The sequence below is a fragment of the Oncorhynchus mykiss genome, chromosome 12 (genome assembly GCF_013265735.2).
Source record: "Oncorhynchus mykiss isolate Arlee chromosome 12, USDA_OmykA_1.1, whole genome shotgun sequence".
Lineage (NCBI taxonomy): Eukaryota > Metazoa > Chordata > Actinopteri > Salmoniformes > Salmonidae > Oncorhynchus > Oncorhynchus mykiss.
The window spans coordinates 21,678,962-21,698,089 of NC_048576.1; the positions used below are offsets into that span (position 1 = coordinate 21,678,962).

The 19,128-nt window shown below is 43.0% G+C and overlaps 1 protein-coding gene across 5 annotated transcripts; it reads left to right on the top strand.

Annotated features, from left to right (window-relative positions):
- Positions 1-6,396: 6,396 nt before the first annotated feature.
- On the top strand, positions 6,397-13,878 carry LOC110537185 (forkhead box protein N4). Of its 5 annotated transcripts, XM_021623029.2 has the most exons (9): positions 6,397-6,660; positions 6,974-7,041; positions 10,258-10,543; positions 10,649-10,762; positions 10,918-11,057; positions 11,208-11,304; positions 11,423-11,636; positions 12,305-12,652; positions 12,828-13,878. In XM_021623029.2, exons 2-9 carry the CDS (start codon positions 6,977-6,979, stop codon positions 13,004-13,006), a joined length of 1,443 nt encoding a protein of 480 aa, XP_021478704.2. In that variant the 5' UTR covers positions 6,397-6,660; positions 6,974-6,976; the 3' UTR covers positions 13,007-13,878. The 5 variants fall into 5 exon arrangements, with proteins under 5 accessions (XP_021478704.2, XP_021478706.2, XP_021478705.2 ...); XM_021623031.2 differs by lacking the exon at positions 6,974-7,041 and having other exon boundaries at positions 6,400-6,660; XM_021623030.2 differs by lacking the exons at positions 6,397-6,660; positions 6,974-7,041 and adding an exon at positions 7,267-7,849.
- The last annotated feature ends 5,250 nt before the right edge of the window (positions 13,879-19,128 follow it).

Sequence of the window (19,128 nt, forward strand, 5' to 3'; positions counted from 1 at the left end):
GTGTGTGTGTGTGTGTGTGTATGTGTGGTGCATGGGTGTGTGCGTCAGTGTGTGGATGCGTGCCTGTAAAACACAAGGATTCAGAAACTATCTGCTCCAAGCTCCAGTGCAGGTATTGTGTTTACTGATCTTTGATTAGGCAGATACATTTCTGACTAATTATAAACCACTCATAAATACCAAGGTGAAGCTACAGTAACAGGCCTGTTGGGATGAAACTATTGTCCTCTCAGTGCATCTTAAAACTGCTGTCAATACCAGCCTGTGCTTTTCCCTGTCATCTTAAAAATTATACAGTGCCTTGCGAAAGTATTCGGCCCCCTTGAACTTTGCGACCTTTTGCCACATTTCAGGCTTCAAACATAAAGATATAAAACTGTATTTTTTTTGTGAAGAATCAACAACAAGTGGGACACAATCATGAAGTGGAACGACATTTATTGGATATTTCAAACTTTTTTAACAAATCAAAAACTGAAAAATTGGGCGTGCAAAATTATTCAGCCCCTTTACTTTCAGTGCAGCAAACTCTCTCCAGAAGTTCAGTTAGGATCTCTGAATGATCCAATGTTGACCTAAATGACTAATGATGATAAATACAATCCACCTGTGTGTAATCAAGTCTCCGTATAAATGCACCTGCACTGTGATAGTCTCAGAGGTCCGTTAAAAGCGCAGAGAGCATCATGAAGAACAAGGAACACACCAGGCAGGTCCGAGATACTGTTGTGAAGAAGTTTAAAGCCGGATTTGGATACAAAAAGATTTCCCAAGCTTTAAACATCCCAAGGAGCACTGTACAAGCGATAATATTGAAATGGAAGGAGTATCAGACCACTGCAAATCTACCAAGACCTGGCCGTCCCTCTAAACTTTCAGCTCATACAAGGAGAAGACTGATCAGAGATGCAGCCAAGAGGCCCATGATCACTCTGGATGAACTGCAGAGATCTACAGCTGAGGTGGGAGACTCTGTCCATAGGACAACAATCAGTCGTATATTGCACAAATCTGGCCTTTATGGAAGAGTGGCAAGAAGAAAGCCATTTCTTAAAGATATCCATAAGAAGTGTCGTTTAAAGTTTGCCACAAGCCACCTGGGAGACACACCAAACATGTGGAAGAAGGTGCTCTGGTCAGATGAAACCAAAATGGAACTTTTTGGCAACGATGCAAAACGTTATGTTTGGCGTAAAAGCAACACAGCTGAACACACCATCCCCACTGTCAAACATGGTGGTGGCAGCATCATGGTTTGGGCCTGCTTTTCTTCAGCAGGGACAGGGAAGATGGTTAAAATTGATGGGAAGATGGATGGAGCCAAATACAGGACCATTCTGGAAGAAAACCTGATGGAGTCTGCAAAAGACCTGAGACTGGGACGGAGATTTGTCTTCCAACAAGACAATGATCCAAAACATAAAGCAAAATCTACAATGGTTCAAAAATAAACATATCCAGGTGTTAGAATGACCAAGTCAAAGTTCAGACCTGAATCCAATCGAGAATCTGTGGAAAGAACTGAAAACTGCTGTTCACAAATGCTCTCCATCCAACCTCACTGAGCTCGAGCTGTTTTGCAACGAGGAATGTGAAAAACTTTCAGTCTCTCGATGTGCAAAACTGATAGAGACATACCCCAAGCGACTTACAGCTGTAATCGCAGCAAAAGGTGGCGCTACAAAGTATTAACTTAAGGGGCTGAATAATTTTGCACGCCCAATTTTTCAGTTTTTGATTTGTTAAAAAAGTTTGAAATATCCAATAAATGTCGTTCCACTTCATGATTGTGTCCCACCACTTGTTGTTGATTCTTCACAAAAAAATACAGTTTTATATCTTTATGTTTGAAGCCTGAAATGTGGCAAAAGGTCGCAAAGTTCAAGGGGGCCGAATACTTTCGCAAGGCACTGTATATCAAGTTTGTTCTCATTTTTATTCAAACAGATCATACATGATTTAACTAACCATAAATAAGTTATTGATCGACATTGTTATCCAGAACGATTATTTAAGATGAAGAAAAAACAAAGTATAGATGATCACCTTCCCTGTCTTGTGGATTAGTACGAAGTAATGTGTTGGGTTGTGACAGGCTTGACAGAAGCGTAACATTGCCCTGTCATTCCGACTGTTTAAAATGTAAAGTTGAGCATCCTGTAAACATTAACAAAGGCATCTTGCATTACAGCCACACTAATTAAACAGAGGAGACATTCAAAACAAAGGACATACATTTTAGACACTACTAAAAATCAGAACAGAAGGAATAACTTGACTCCCACTATATCAACTTAAGTTCTATACTTCCAAAACAATGTTACATAGAGGCTTACATTCCCAGAGACTACTGTAACATTTAAGGTAATTTATAGGAAACACTGAACCATTTTGAGCAGTACATTTTCTGTTTGGTTGCAGCCCCCTACCAAATACCCACCTATATATACCCTCCAGCCTGTGGTTAGAGTTGTCTAGCCTTAACAAGCTTTGTGCTACCTACCCACAGCTCTCTAATTTAACATGAGTCCCTGTAAAATCCAATTACACCAGAGTTAGGGGGTTGATTTTCCCATTACAGATTTCATGCTGAGTTTGAGGGCTACGATTTAATAACCCCACACATCAGCCCTCTTTCCCCTCTCTCAGACAAACTCTAATTTTATCCTCTTCCTGACACTTTATGTCTCTGTAATAAGGGGGAACAAGCCGTATACCCTAGTCATCAAAGTCCACTCCAGTCAAGAGGTAAGGTCATCATCCTCAACCAACCTCTGTACTACCTTACTCTCATTCTATCATTCAATGAAATGGGATATCAGATCCCGTACACAGCAATGGTTTTTCATTGTTCTACCTTATCATCAATAGGGGGCAGCAGTAGCCTTGAAGTTGGAGAAGCTGGCTTTTAACCGAAGGGTTGCCGGTTCAAATCCCAGGGCAATGTGCCCAAGAACAAGGCACTTAACCACACAATACACACACCTTTTCCTGCAGCAGGGCAGCAATGTACCAAGACCCCCGCACACCATAAACACACAGGTAGATACGCATACACATACACACACACACACACACACACAAAACCAGCTACACCAGCATATTAGGTAACCCCTTAACCTCTCAGAAAATCATGGGTTAACATACTGACCAATTACAGCACAACTCTGCCTCCTTAAAGGGCATGGGACTAGGCATCACAGGATAGCCAAATTAATATTCACCTGCTCAATTAGTCCCATTCAACTCAGCATGCTTTATGTATTGGAGCAAATAGATAGCTGAGGAGAGAGCTGGACTCTAATGGTCAAGACTAGCCAGGTTACTGTAGTAGCCTTCTGAATCTGAGCCATGTTCAGTGAGCAAGAAACTTTCTGCTAGGATACCATGGCCAAATGCATACAGCTGATGGCAATACAATAACATGATTCTAAAACGCAATCATTTAGGTTAAATGCAATTTCACTGAGCTATAGTATTGAAATGCAGCTTGGTTTGTTTATCTGAAAAAGTGTTATTTTTGTGTATAAAATGTGGCTGTTTGATGTAGAAATTTCATTAAAAAGTATGACAATGCACTGATAGAGCATTTCATTGGAGGAGTCAAATAATTTCAAAAGTTTGGTAACACTCAAATGTAGAGATAGTGGAGAAGGTTATTGGAGATATTGAAAAATAGACCAACATGCATTGAAAGTCAAATGACATATCTTTGTACCTTTGAGTACATGTACAGTTGAAGTCTTAAGCTTACATACACTTAGGTTGGGATCATTAAACTCGTTTTTCAACCACTCCACAAATTTCTTGTTAACAAACTATAGTTTTGGCAAGTCGGCTAGGACATCTACTTTGTACATGACACAAGTAATTTTTCCAACAATTGTTTACAGAGATTATTTCACTTATAATTCACTGTATCACAATTCTAGTGGGTCAGAAGTTTACATACACTAAATTGACTCTGCTTTAAACAGTTTGGAAAATTCCAGAAAATTATGTCATGGCTTTAGAAGCATCTGATAGGCTAATTGACATCATTTGAGTCAATTGGAGGTGTACCTGTGGATGTATTTCAACGACTATCTTCAAACTCAGTGCCTCTTCGCTTGACATCATGGTTAAATCAAAAGAAATCAGCCAAGACCTCAGAAAATAAATTGTAGACCTCCACAAGTCTGGTTCATCCTTGGGAGCAATTTCCAAACGCCTGAAGGTACCACGTTCATCTGTACAAACAATAGTATGCAAGTATAAACACCATGGGACCACGCAGCCGTCATACCACTCAGGAAGGAGACGCGTTCTGTCTCCTAGAGATGAACGTACTTTGGTGCGAAAAGTGCAAATCAATCCCAGAACAACAGCAAAGGACCTTGTGAAGATGCTGGAGGAAACAGGTACAAATGTATCTATATCCACAGTAAAACAAGTCCTTTTATATAGACATAACCTGAAAGTCCGCTCAGCAAGGAAGAAGCCACTGCTCCAAAACCGCCATAAAAAAAGCCAGGCTACGGTTTGCAACTGCACATGGGGACAAAAATCTTACTTTTTGGAGAAATGTCCTCTGGTCTGATGAAACAAAAATAGAACTGTTTGGTCATAATGACCATCATTATGTTTGGAGGAAAAAGGGGGAAAACACCCTCCCAAGCTGAAGAACACCATCCCAACCGTGAAGCATGGGGGTGGCAGCATCATGTTATGGGGGTGCTTTGCTGCAGGAGGGACTGGTGCACTTCACAAAATAGATGACATCATGAGGAAAGGAAATTATGTGGATATATTGAAGCAACATCTCAAGACATCAGTCAGGAAGTTAAAGCTTGGTCGCAAATGGGTCTTCGAAATGGACAATGACCCCAAGCATACTTCCAAAGTTGTGGCAAAATTGCTTAAGGACAACAAAGTCAAGGTATTGGAGTGGCCATCACAAAGCCCTGACCTCAATCTTTTAGAAAATGTGTGGGCAGAACTGAAAAGGCGTGTGCGACCCATGAGACCTACAAACCTTACTCAGTTACACCAGCCCTGTCAGGAGGAATGGGCTAAAATGAACCCAACTTATTGCTCGAAGCTTGTGGAAGGCTACCCAAAACGTTTAACCCAAGTTACACTAATTAAAGGCAATGCTACCAAATACTAATTGAGTGCATGTAAACTTGTGATGAAAGAAATAAAAGCTGAAATAAATTATTCCTTCTACTATTATTTTGACATTTCACATTCTTAAAATAAAGTGGTGACTGGCCTAAAACAGGGAGTTTTTACTAGGATGAAATGTCAGGAATTGTGAAAAAGTTTAAATGTATTTGGCTAAGGTGTATGTAAACTTCCGACTTCAACTGTACATGGTTTTATATAATGTGAGCATTCTTCTGGTCAGGTTGTTCTGACCAGTCCAGTCCAGGTCGATAGAAGCTGAATCAGATCTGGATAGACCAGAGAAGGAGAAGGGCAGCTCAGCTGTGTGTTAAGGGATGCTTGCTGAGAAGTGGGAGCCTGATACAAGGGCGAGAGCAGCTCCATAAATGTTACATTAGGACACACATCCTTACCTATAGCACCTGGATTTATGGACATCCCATAATGCAACAGCCCTTGCAAACTGGCTGTCATGGTGTCCTAATTTTCTTCTTCTGTTTTTTCGCCTGTAATGTTCTGCAGAGAGAACTAGACAGAATGCCTAGCAGACAGACAAATCCCCAATGTGATAAAATATTATTGCGATATACATATAATCATACTCTGGGTAGTAAAAAGGCATAAACTGTCATTCTAACACTTCTCTGGCTGGAACTATTGAAAGTAAGTTTAAGGTTATCATATAGGCTACATCAGAATGATAATAATCCACACAATATACAGTTGCCTAATCATGTTCTTCTGTCAGGTGGAGGGGATGGGCAAATTGCACAACTGTGTTGGAGTGTGTTGGCATTATTCATTTATGGGAAATGCTTGTTCTGATGTACTTGTAAGAGTTGTTTGGAAGGGGGAGAATGCGCATTCCATTAATTGACAATGCACAAAGTATTCAAATACGGGGATTCGAGAGGAGGGCCTAGGCCAGGGTTCCCCAACTGAATTTGGCTAGCGGGTGGTTTTATTTGCCCCCCCCAAATTTTCTCGGCAAAAAAAATAAATAAACACACCAGGAAATCAGCTACAATTGAAATCTGTTCCCAAGTATTCCCAATCCCATCCATAATAGAGAGACAGGTGATCAAAAACAAACGTAAGCAATGTTTGAAAGTATTATGTTTTAGTCCAACGTGATATCTGTTTGGGCTTTTTGCGGTCAATTTGCAGTCTACAAACTGTTTAACGCCCTTCCCTTAAAATGACCATAATTCCCACATGTCTATGTTGTTGTCTGCTTTCACTGGTGTTTATTTCACTGCTATCATTGAGCCTGGAAACTGACGTTACTGCCTCTCCTCTCCGCGCCTCCTCGACCACCTTCCCGCTGCAGCTCATCAAATCGCGCGGGCAAGCGCGCCGGATCAAAATTGGAACCAGACAGTGGTGCTGATGAACAGCTCCTTGCCAGAGTGGACACACTGGACAGGCAGTCGGTGACAGAAGAGAGAGTTTTAAAACAGGTTGGAAGGTTAATGAAAGGACTCAAACTCAGCGTTGATTCGTTCAGAACAGGTTAGCAAGGGGTTGTTTACATAGTTGTTTTTACATTTCATATAACGTGTCTGATATCTAGCTAGCTAAGTTAGCTGTCAAAGTAAATACATGTCTCATACTAGCATTGGGAGCTAGATTGAAACGAGCTACTGTAGCTAGCTAGTTAGACAGTCAGGTATGGGTCTGGAAACTAACGTTAGTTGAAACAGCTACGTAGCTACTTGTGTAAATGTAAAGCTAGCATTGTCACTGTGGTTAGCTACCTAGCTGTTGGCTGGCAGTGTGCTAGGTTTGTCAACTAAGGTTAGCTAACTGACTATTTATTTTGTAGGAGATGATACCATCGCGCCAGATGATACCACCGCGCCAGCATGACAGCGATTTTCAGAAATTCAGAAAGTAACGTTAACGTTAATCATTCATCACACCTCATCACAGGATGTCATGTAAAGCTAGATAATGATACTTCACCAGGTTGTCACGGGTCTGAATTAACTCTGAAAAGCTTGGCAGGCAAACCTTCAAGTTATGGTTTGCAAGGGGTCTCTCTCTCTCTCATATATATATATCTTTAACTTTCACACTCTCTCACTCCGCCCTTCTCTCTCTCTCTCTCTCTCTCTCTCTCTCTCTCTCTCTCTCTCTCTCTCTGTGCGTGTGTCTACAAATATGCACACACAAAAAAGCATTACAATGAATCATTTTAGGTCTGAATAGATATGTCAGAGCCCATCAGCTCTGTTTTCTGTCCCACTGTTGGGGCAAGGGGAGGGGGGTCTATCCCTGGGTGTCTGGTGCTGGGGACTTGGGAGGGGTGGCCTCAAAATAGATAACAAGGGGACACTGCTTGTAGAAACCCTTGGGGGAGGACTTGCTTGACTGCCTGTCTAATTTGTACTGGTAAGCAAAGGTGGTGGACACATCTTTCACACGTCGAACACTTCTTCCAACAGCGGAGAGAGTAAAGAGAGTAAAGAACAACTTTTCTCCTCGTCAATCAGAGCTTAGCTACCTCAGCGACATAATTGCTCAGTGAACTGGACCTGCTTGTCTATAGCCTTCTCATTGTGTTTATTTGGAGTTCCCCTAGCGACATTGTTGACAGTGAAGAAGGGATTTTTACTTCAGAAGGAATCATTTTTTTGTGCTTATCTGAATTGAGGGGTATTCTTTGTGACACTGTTACATGGATGTTTCCCTCAAAAAGGTTTGTGTTTTTTCAGATTTTATGTGAAGTTACCTTTGAAGCAACCAAGTTTGGAGATTTCTTTCAGCCAAATTGTAATTGAATTAACTACAGTAATATTTTTCATGCTGGATACTCTGTTCCCACAGTAATGTAACTTTATTGTGATGTTCTCACTGTAGGCTAATTTCTTATGTTTCTTAACTAGTTTCTTATCTTATAGCCTATGACTCATTGATTGAAAACCAGAACAGCTCTTCAGTCTACTTACAATGGAGTTAATTCAAGACATTGGCTAAAACCTGACTGTAAAATGAACCACAATCAAACTTGTAATTGTATTACTACTACAGTTTATAGACTGGGTTTTTACATTATAGAACTTATAGTTAACCATTCCCTTTCTGGTTTGTGGGCATGACATTGACCACACAGGGTCTCCAAGCAACACTTTGTTTTTATCATCTGACGAAACATAAGAATGGGCCAGTTCATTTTTGCACTGCCAAGTTCACCAGGTGGGTGGAGATCTCATTTAAGGACCAATGGAATGGTCTAAAATGTGTAAACTCCACCCACCCAGGGCACCAAGCCATGCAAAATGAATTCACCCAATCTGCCTACTGATAACAATGTGTGGGTGGAGCTGAAATGCTATGTTTGTAACTGTGAGAAAGAAGATTGCCAGTAAAATACTAACTATTGTCATCTAAGCTAACCAAATGTAAGGTCAGACTGAAATATGCTTTAGAAAGGCAGGAGCATGCATGTTATTTTAATGTCTGTTTAGAAGAGTCAACAGCATTAAGCCTGCTTTCCAGGCTCTCCTGCACTAGAGCGGTTGGCTGTAGTGCAGAGGGTCTGGTGTTGACAGAGAGGCAGATGGTTCTCGTTTAACTCCCTTGTCAATTAGCTGTCACTCAATCAGATTAATGCAGGCTCTGGTCATCTTGGGGGTGGAGTGTAGGGAACAGCCCTCTGGAAACAATAGAGCCAGGTGCCACAGGGCTGGGGACTGTCATTTGAATAACTAATAATTATTCAATGGCCAGACCAACTGTTGCAGACAATGTGCACAGTGTACCCGACCCTACTCCACACTTTGGATATTGTGGGGGTGCCCCTGTGTATTTGTGATTCAGCCCAGTCCACCTGGTCATGCTGCTGCTCCAGTTTCAACTGTTCTGCCTGCGGCTATGGAACCCTGACCTGTTCACCAGCCCTGCTGTTTTTGACTCTCTCTCTCTACCGCACCTGCTGTCTCTAACTCTGAATGATCGGCTATGAAAAGTCAACTGATATTTACTCCTGAGGTGCTGACCTGTTGCACCGTCTACAACCACTGTGATTATTATTATTTGATTCTGCTCGTCATCTATGATCGTTTGAACATCTTGGCCATGTTCTGTTATAATCTCCACCCGGCACAGCCAGAAGAGGACTTGCCACCCCTCAGAGCCTGGTTCCTCTCTAGGTTTCTTCTTGGGATCCTGCCTTTCTAGGGAGTTTTTCCTAGCCACTGTGCTTCAACATCTGCATTGCTTGCTGTTTGGGGTTTTAGGCTGGGTTTCTGTACAGCTTTTTGTGACATCGGCTGATGTAAAAAGCGCTTGATAAATACATTTAATTTATTAAATGGAGATGTGGCCACCGGATGTAACATTGCATTATTTTTTTGAGTATCTGGAACTGGAAAGTAACAGTCATTGAAATAAAAGGGTCAGTTGTGCAAATAGAGTTTGTAAAACTCTGTCCAAAAAGAAACTGAATCAGATTAGACATGCTATTCATGGGTTGCACCTTCGTCACTCGTCCGTGTCAACATTCTACCGATGCCGCAGCATATTGATGTCCGACGGAAGGTTAATGCTCAGTCTTTCTGAACGGGGGCTAGTGAATGTTTCGTCAAAATTACACTATAGTGGACTGGAAATACAATGACATTGCTAAAGTAGACACATAATTAGTAGAAAACAACATTGCCATCATTATGTTGTCATCAAGTTTACTTTAGAGAGATGGCAATGTTGCTGGCCGTGAGCTAGCAAGGTTTGACAGAAATAGCTAACAATGGTAACATTAGCTAGCTCAAATGTTGGTGCTCTCCCCTCAATCTTAGATAGCTAATTAAAGTTATACTGCATCTAAAGTCAATCTGGTGACGTAGCAAAGATGACAAAAGCTTGTCCTACTAAATAATCTTGACTCCTTTTCTAATGCCATCGTGCTTCCAAGACATGGTAATGCACTTTAGACAGTCTTCATCAGCACCTATTGTCACTGCATTGAGTAGAATGCTCAGCTGGGCATCAGTCCTAAAATTAACATTCAAAACAATTTTGTGATGAAACATGGAATCCATGAATTCAGTTTCAGTAACTCAGGTCCCTTACAGTAGATGTTGAGCAGCTCCTTTGTCTGTCGCTCAGGCTGCTGACCACTGAGCTGTCCCAGCAGAGTGAGGAGCTGCCAGGGGACCTGCAGTCTCTATCCTGGCTCACCACCGTGGACGTACACAGGCTGCAGCAGATGGCCACAGGCAGACTGGCCTTCAACAACACAGAACCCCAGAGCAACCCACTGGAGCTTCACCCAGGTTCAGACCAGCACAGAAACATGAATACAGCACTAGGACATGACACCATTGTCCCTCGCCATAGCAACATGCAGAACAGTCATATTGGAATGAACTACATCAACAATCAAAATGGAAATGTAAGTACTCCAAAACCTTTCGTTTTTTTTGTTTTGTATTTGTGTTTGTCTTTGTTATTTTTAATCATCCATGTTCTTCCCTTCATATGAGTCTTTATCTTTCAGATGACAGGAGGGTACCCAGGAAGTGGTATGCCTGCCTCAGAATACCAGTCCTCCCCAGCCCACTACTACCACTCCCCCCAGCAGGCCTATAGCCCAGCTCAGGCTGTCCAACAGGTAACATCCACAGAAATGTTAAGAAATGTTTCTGAACTCTAATGAACATAAGAGTTTATGACAGAGTGATGCATATAGTATTTCTCTGTATCTCTCTATAACTCGTGATTAATGCAAGGAGGGCCTAATAAGTTTATTGGTTTCATTTTTCCCAGCATTCCCCCAGGAGCCTGTATAACAGCCCCTCCTACCATAGCCAAAACCTGTATGAGCAGCAAGCAGCAGGCATGAGCATCAGCAACCAGGATCTCCTACAAGAACCTAATTCCTTCCCCAAACCTATCTACTCCTACAGGTAGGACACACTAACACATTAACTTGGTCAGTTTACATGACATTTAATCGGTACAGTTTTAACACAGTTCGTAAAGGACCTATCAAAAAAGAAGACACAATTAGAACTGAGCAAAAATTAAAATGGATGATATTTGACTGTTTTTGCCAGCTGCCTGATTGCTATGGCTCTGAAGAACAGCCGGACAGGCAGCCTCCCTGTCAGTGAGATCTACGGCTTCATGAAGGAGCACTTCCCTTACTTCAAGGTGAGGAGCAGGGAGATGCCTCTTTACACACATGAGATTATCTGGGCTCATGGAAGTTTGGGAACAACGGCAACAATGTTTTTATCAGTATGTGTTTAACTGATGGTCTACCTTACAGACGGCGCCTGACGGCTGGAAGAACTCTGTGAGACACAACCTGTCTCTGAACAAGTGCTTTCAAAAGGAAGAGAACAAGCAGGGAGGCTCCTCCTCCACTCGTAAGGGCTGTCTGTGGGCCCTCAACCCAGCCAAGATCAACAAGATGGAGGAAGAGATGCAGAAGTGGAAACGCAAGGACCTGACTGCCATCCGCCGCAGCATGGCCAACCCAGGTGAGGATGGTAGAGCAGATGAGAAAAGACTAGCCATATTGTGGCAATTAGCCATTCTAATGAAAAAACAGCACATAATGCTTATGTACACTGAGTGTACAAAACATTAATGACACCTTCCTAATATTGAGTTGCACCCCCTTTTTCCCTAAGAGCAGCCTCAATTCGACGGGGCATGGACTCTACATGGTGTGAAAAGAAACCCACAGGGATGCTGGCCCATGTTGACTCCAGTGCTTCCCACAGTTCTGTCAAGTTGGCTGGATGTCCTTTGGGTGGTGGACCATTCTTGATACACACGGGAAACTGCTGAGCGTGTAAAACCCAGCTGCGTTGCACTTTTTGACACACGCCTGTGCACCTGGCACCTACTACCATTCCCCATTCAAAGGCACTAAAATATTTTGTTTAGCCCATTCACCCTCTGAATGTCACACATACACAAGATTTGTCTCAAATGTCTCAAGGCTTAAAAATCCTTCTTTAACCTGTCTCATCGCCTTCATCTACACTGATTGAAGTGGATTTAACAAGTGACATCAATAAGGGATCATATCTTTCACCGGGATTCAGCTGGTCAGTCTATGTCATGTAAAGAGCAGGTGTTCCTAATGTTTTGTACACTCAGTGTAAGCTCATTGTTTACTGCTGATGTTCATGTCTCTCAGATGAGCTGGACAGGCTGATCACAGACCGACCGGACGGCTGTCGGAGGAACCCTTGTGACCCCAGGATGACGTGTCTCCCTTCTAGCCCCTGTGGTTCCCCTCTGTCTGGGCTTCTGCAGACATCCCTCCCCTTCCATCTCCAGGCCCAGAATCCCACCATGCTAGGAGACCCCAGCTCCCCTGTTCCCGCCCGGACCCCTCCCCTCCACGCGGTCCCAGACTACTCCCACACCCCCTTCATCCAGCAGCAGCCCTACAGACAAGCCAACAGCCACAGTCTGTACAGCCTCCACCCTGACGTCACAGCAGATGTGGACGCTCTGGACCCTAGTATCATGGAGTTTGCCGGTGGGTTATTATGAATATCGGAGGGATATTACTGTATGTTTAAAATGAATAATGGCATATTTGTTGAACACCTTTATCAAAACAGATAGTCTTGAACATAACTGTTTTAATCCAAGGATGATTTGGTTAATGATCTGTTTTAACGGGTTATAATGAGTTTGTTTCTGTCTCTCAGGGAGCCTATGGGAGGGGGTGAGAGAGGAGGGCTTCAGCCTGGAGAGTATGTTTAACCACTCTCCTCTGTGCCTGTCTGACTCTGAGCTGCCTGGCCACACCACTGGACAGCCCCTGGTGGACCTACAGGTTTCAGGGCTGTACACCACCCTGGACCCGGCACCTGCTGTCCCCTTCTAGTACATCACCACCACAGAGGCCGCCCTGCTCTGACTGACTGTGAAACACTGATATACAGTGTATTAAACACTGATGTACACCAAGACAGACCACTACTGTTGAACCTGCATGTCCCCACACCTACTGTATGAGAATCCTGAACATTCTCCCACCTGACAGGATGTCTTGCCTCTTTCATGTCAATCAGAGATTTTTTTTTTTTTACTGATTCCTGTTTCTCCACCAAAGCACTTAAGAAGCACCCAAATCAGCTAGCATAGACGTGTTTGATTGGGCCTGTCAGATTTTTAGAGTGATGAGGATACAGTGTTTTTGTGTGTGTAATGGTTTAGAGGTAAAATGCAATGCCACTTTATTTTTACAAGAGCTGGAGTCAATGTTGTGACGGTTGTCTTCTGTGAAGATATGTAAAAGATTGTCGGGGAAACTCATCTGTCATCTATTTCTTGTGGAGGAAAAGTCTTTACTAGCTTGTGCAAACAATCATTTTTTTGTTACCAGATTTGATTGTGGTATTTTAGCTCAATAGTTTCTTTGTAGTACTAAAGTCCTGCTAGGCAGGCATTATCTCAGAGTTTTCTGTTTTGTTCATTTGTATTTATTTACTTTGCTCTGTGTAAACTGTCTAACATGACTCTTAAAGCCATGCCTTACAACAATAATTGTATATTGTAATATAGAGGACTTTAACATGTTAATGTATTTTAGAAATACTAAACATTTTTAACTTAAGATTATTTATGTAAAGGTATTACAGACATGTTAAAAGCCTTAGCAGATTCACCTGTTTTAAACTGACAATAGACTCCTGTGCCTACAAGGTGTTTCTCTAACTGTAAACATTTTCAGAATAAATATTTTCAGATGCCAGATTTATTGCAGGTTTTTCAGTGTTATTCACACAATGCACACCGTGCTGCTGAACTAGAATTAAACGTGTGACACGAGCACCGTTTACTGTCAGTCTAGGGTATTACAACAATGTGTTTATATTCATAGCCGTACTGTACCAGTGGTGACTGGTGGCACTTTAAATCAGAGGACGGGCTCATAGTAATAGGCTGGCAAGGATTGGAATAATTGGGACAGTATCAAACACACCCAGCACATTTCCATGTTTGATACCATTCAATTCCATTGACTCCATTCCAGCCATTATTATGAGCCGTCCTCCCCTCACCAGCCTCCTCTGTACTGTACATATCCTAAGTACCATTTGTAAAAGGTGTAATCCTAGCCTCAAATTTGTCCCGCACATTGAATATACACTGCTCAAAAAAGTTAAGGGAACACTTAAACAACACAATGTAACTCCAAATCAATCACACTTTTGTGAAATCAAACTGTCCACTTAGGAAGCAACACTGATTGACAATAAATGTCACATGCTGTTGTGTGAATGGAATAGACAACCGGTGGAAATTATAGGCAATTAGCAAGACACACCCAATAAAGGAGTGGTTCTGCAGGTGGGGACCACAGACCACTTCTCAGTTCCTATGCTTCCTGGCTGATGTTTTGGTCACTTTTGAATGCTGGCGGTGCTTTCACTCTAGTGGTAGCATGAGACGGAGTCTACAACCCACACAAGTGGCTCAGGTAGTGCAGCTCATCCAGGATGGCACATCAATGCGAGCTGTGGCAAGAAGGTTTGCTGTGTCTGTCAGCATAGTGTCCAGAGCATGGAGGCACTACCAGGAGACAGGCCAGTACATCAGGAGACATGGAGGAGGCCGTAGGAGGGCAACAACCCAGCAGCAGGACTGCTAACTCCGCCTTTGTGCAAGGAGGAGCAGGAGGAGCACTGTCAGAGCCCTGCAAAATGACCTCCAGCAGGCCACAAATGTGCATGTGTCTGCTCAAACGGTCAGAAACAGACTCCATGAGGGTGGTATGAGGGCCCGATGTCCACAGGTGGGGGTTGTGCTTACAGCCCAACACCGTGCAGGACATTTGGCATTTGCCAGAGAACACCAAGATTGGCAAATTCGCCACTGGCGCCTTGTGCTCTTCACAGATGAAAGCAGGTTCACACTGAGCACGTGACAGTCTGGAGACGCCGTGGAGAACGTTCTGCTGCCTGCAACATCCTCCAGCATGACCGGTTTGGTGGTGGGTCAGTCATGGTGTGGGGTGGCATTTCTTTGGGGTGCCGCACAGCCCTCCATGTGCTCGCCAGAGGTAGCCTGACTGCCATTAGGTACCAAGATGAGATCCTCAGACCCCTTGTGAGACCATATGCTGGTGTCGTTGGCCCTGGGTTCCTCCTAATGCAAGACAATGCTAGACCTCATGTGGCTGGAGTGTGTCAGCAGTTCCTGCAAGAGGAAGGCATTGATGCTATGGACTGGCCTGCCCGTTCCCCAGACCTGAATCCAATTGAGCACATCTGGGACATCATGTCTCGCTCCATCTACCAACGCCACGTTGCACCACAGACTGTCCAGGAGTTGGCGGATGCTTTAGTCCAGGTCTGGGAGGAGATCCCTCAGGAGACCATCCGCCACCTCATCAGGAGCATGCCCAGGCGTTGTAGGGAGGTCATACAGGCACGTGGAGGCCACACACACTACTGAGCCTTGACTTGTTTTAAGGACATTACATCAAAGTTGGATCAGCCTGTAGTGTGGTTTTCCACTTTAATTTTGAGTGTGACTCCAAGTCCAGACCTCCATGGGTTGATAAATTTGATTTCCATTGATCATTTTTGTGTGATTTTGTTGTCAGCACATTCAACTATGTAAAGAAAAAAGTATTTAATAAGAATATTTCATTCATTCAGATCTAGGATGTGTTATTTTAGTGTTCCCTTTATTTTTTTGAGCAGTGTATAATCTGTATGTAAACATAATGCATAATAATGACAATGGTACAATTAGGCAGTATGAGGCCAATGGTTTTAAGTTAATTGTCTTTTACATTCTTGTTCTTCCCTCTCCCAAAAAGTTGTTTAGAATAGATGTAACTCATCCCTCACCTTCCCTGCAGGCTTTATTCCTATTGGTTGACTGTAATTTGAGATACAAGATGCCCCAGCAGATTTAACCAACTCAACAACACGTGTCGTTGGCACCTCAGTGCTAGAAGTGTCACTACAGACCTCTTGGTTCGAATCCAGGCTGTATTACAACCGCCGTGATTGGGAGTCCCATAGGGCGGCGCACAATTGGCCCGGCGTCGTCCGAGTTTGGCCGGTGTAGGCCATCATTGTAAATAAGAATTTGTTCTTAACTGACTTGTCTAGTTAAATAAAGGTTAAATAAAAATAAATAAAAAGCAGCCTCCGTTGGTTATGATAATGATGATTTGTGGCCACAGATGATTTGTTTCCGTTTCTACCGATGTGGTTAGATGGGGTAGGCTTACAACAGCTCCATCTAGTGGTCGCGCCGGGGACAACAGTAACTGTTGTTGACAAACTGTAGCATTGTAGCTAAGCCTAACCCTAACCCTAACATTAACCTAATTCTCCTAACCTGCTACATGAATTCACCTGCGTTAGTTCTGCTGCCTTGAACCCAGAGCTTTCCTGGGTTGAACCCCAAGCTTTCCTATGTGGTTATGTGCAGTGGAGGTGATCAGGCTGAATTAACATAACACACTGTTATTGTAGCACATCCACATTCTCTCTTGGGACAGTTAAATCTGTGATGATAGCAGAGCAACAATAACGCTCCAACCAGGAACAAAACAAGTGTATTTATAGTCCCGTGTCAGTTATAGAACTGGTTCCAGACTCAATTATTCTGAACCAGAAAATATACGTCCTTTTGTTATTAAAATGCTGACTGTTAAAGTAGTAAAAAAATGTTTTATGTAACTGATTCTTTTTCACCAATACCAGGCCTCCCATTGCCAGTATAACAGCTAATGTTCTATGCAGTCCTAATTGTATTCCCTACAGTTGTGCTCTGCATCAGGGTTAAAAGTCCTATTTATAGATTCATTAATTGACTTTTTCTTTCAGAGTGACGCTGTATTCTGAGATCCTCATGATGAAGTCAAGGACCACCTGCATTATGCTGATTGAGGTACTTCCTGCCCAATGTCCTTTATCATATTTGTACGATTGCGATTGTTTTATCTCATAGTAAGACAATCAACACTTTTCTTGATTAAGATATTCCGGGCCTTTGGCGCTGTTCGAGGTCCTTCTGGCCATCTGGATCATGCCTACCATTGGCTGGCCTGGCTGCTTGGCCTGTCTACAGCACCCCTGCTGAGCTTTGTTACCTTCTGTTTTGTAAGTATTGTTACACTCTAGACCTGCCGTATCTATGGTTCCGAAACCAAATGGTTGAAATGCATCACTGAGGTGCATGTTACTGAACACATAGGTAGTGGATGAAGTGTGTTTCAGTATATGCATGTGTAAATGTCTGTATTCATGTCTGTGTGTGATACTGTGGCTGCCCAAGAGTGCCCGCTTCCATGTGCTTTCGGGAAATTGCTATGAAATCGTTAAGGCGCATCGTTGCTGACAACAGGAAAACCATGCCCCATGGTGAACTTATTGCTAATAAACAGGTGAGACTGTATGATTGGTGTGGTGTGTGTGTGCATTCATGTTGGAAGTGTTAATCTGAGATCATCTTGCTTAGTTTATAACTGCGTTTGTGTATTCACAACACTTGCTTGGGTGTGTGCATTTTCCATATTTGCGAGGCAGGACGATCGTGGTAGGATCCAAGATCTCTTAACTCCTCATTATCGCAGAATAGCTATTCTCCTGTGGTTTATATGGTAAGTCCATTTTGCTCTCATTATTCTGGTATCTCATTAGCTCACCATCTCGATTCAACCAGTACATCCTCTCCTCACAGTTCTGAAATTGAAAACCAGTTGGGCCCTTCGTATGATCTCTGTGTTTGTATGGTTTCTGCCTCAGGTTTGCCAATGCCTTCTCCTACTATGGCCTGGCCCTCATGACCACTGAGCTATTCCAGGCAGGAGATGCATGTAGTGGTGAGTGATAGATGGTCTGCATGCTACTCTTTAAAATGTTGAAACTTCCCTTTTGATAGTCATAAGCAGAAACTCCTACACCGCCCTAACAATCAAACATGTAAAACAGTCTTGCAAAAGCACGCTCTTCTAGTTGCTCTTCTAGTACCTTTGACTTAATGTAAATGTTTTGTACATCCAGTCATCACACAAGCTGCCAAGATTGAGCCAAAATGCAACCTGGAATGCAACTACTTGACGTTAGACGACTACAAAAATCTACCGTGGACCACCTCCTAAAAGTAATTCAATAGAATGGAAGCTTGTGTTTTGCTGATATGTTGACTGTTTCTCAATGAGTAGAGCACGACGCTTGCAATGCCAGGGTTGTGGGTTTGATTCCCACGGGGGACCAATTCGAAAAAGTACCTAAATGTACAAAATGAGTGGGACATTCTGTATCTGTACGGCCATATCTGTTCATTTTTTATTCTGTCTCTGCAGGAGTTTTTGTGACGTTGTTTGTGATCGATCGGATTGGCAGGAAGAAAAGCATGGCGATGTGCATTCTGCCCCTGTACTCTTGTATTGGGAGGTAAGTGCTTTCTTCACCTTGGCCAGGTCCAAGATTTGAGAACTGTGGTAATCAAGGGCCTTAACTCTTAACTGACTCAGTTAACCCCTGATTGGCTGTAGAGACTACTCCCTTCTTCATTCCTGTTCTGCTGGCATTTCTCATACTCTCTCTCGCTACAGGGCTGCTCTCACAGTCTTCATCGCCAGAGCCTTCATCACTGGGGGATTCCAAGTTGCTTTTATCTGCACACCTGAGTTAAGCATATTTACATTTTTTCCATCAGTAGATACTTGACATCTAACATCTTGGATACTGCTGTTGAAGACATGAGGACGTTTTGTATCAACTATTCTTTCTTTAGGTATATCCCACAGCCACCACAGGTATGGGGATCAGGGCCTGCAATGGGATGGCCAAGGTGGGTGCCCTCCTAACTCCCTTTACGACACATTTAATAATGACCCGGTTTTAGATGGGGCGGCAGGGTACAAATCTTAGCTGACAAGGTACAAATCTGTTGTTCTGCCCCTGAACAGGCAGTTAACCCACTGTTCCTAGACCGTCATTGAAAAGAAGAATTTGTTCTTAACTGACTTGCCTA

What these genes read in the sequence shown, in the direction of transcription:
- LOC110537185 (XM_021623029.2), top strand. Translation starts at nt 6,977, where the DNA reads ATGATACCATCGCGCCAGATGATACCACCGCGCCAGCATGACAGCGAT. An exon ending in AGCACTTCCCTTACTTCAAG is followed by an intron (nt 11,305 to 11,422) that starts GTGAGGAGCAGG and finishes TCTACCTTACAG; the next exon opens with ACGGCGCCTGACGGCTGGAA. An exon ending in TAGTATCATGGAGTTTGCCG is followed by an intron (nt 12,653 to 12,827) that starts GTGGGTTATTAT and finishes TCTGTCTCTCAG; the next exon opens with GGAGCCTATGGGAGGGGGTG.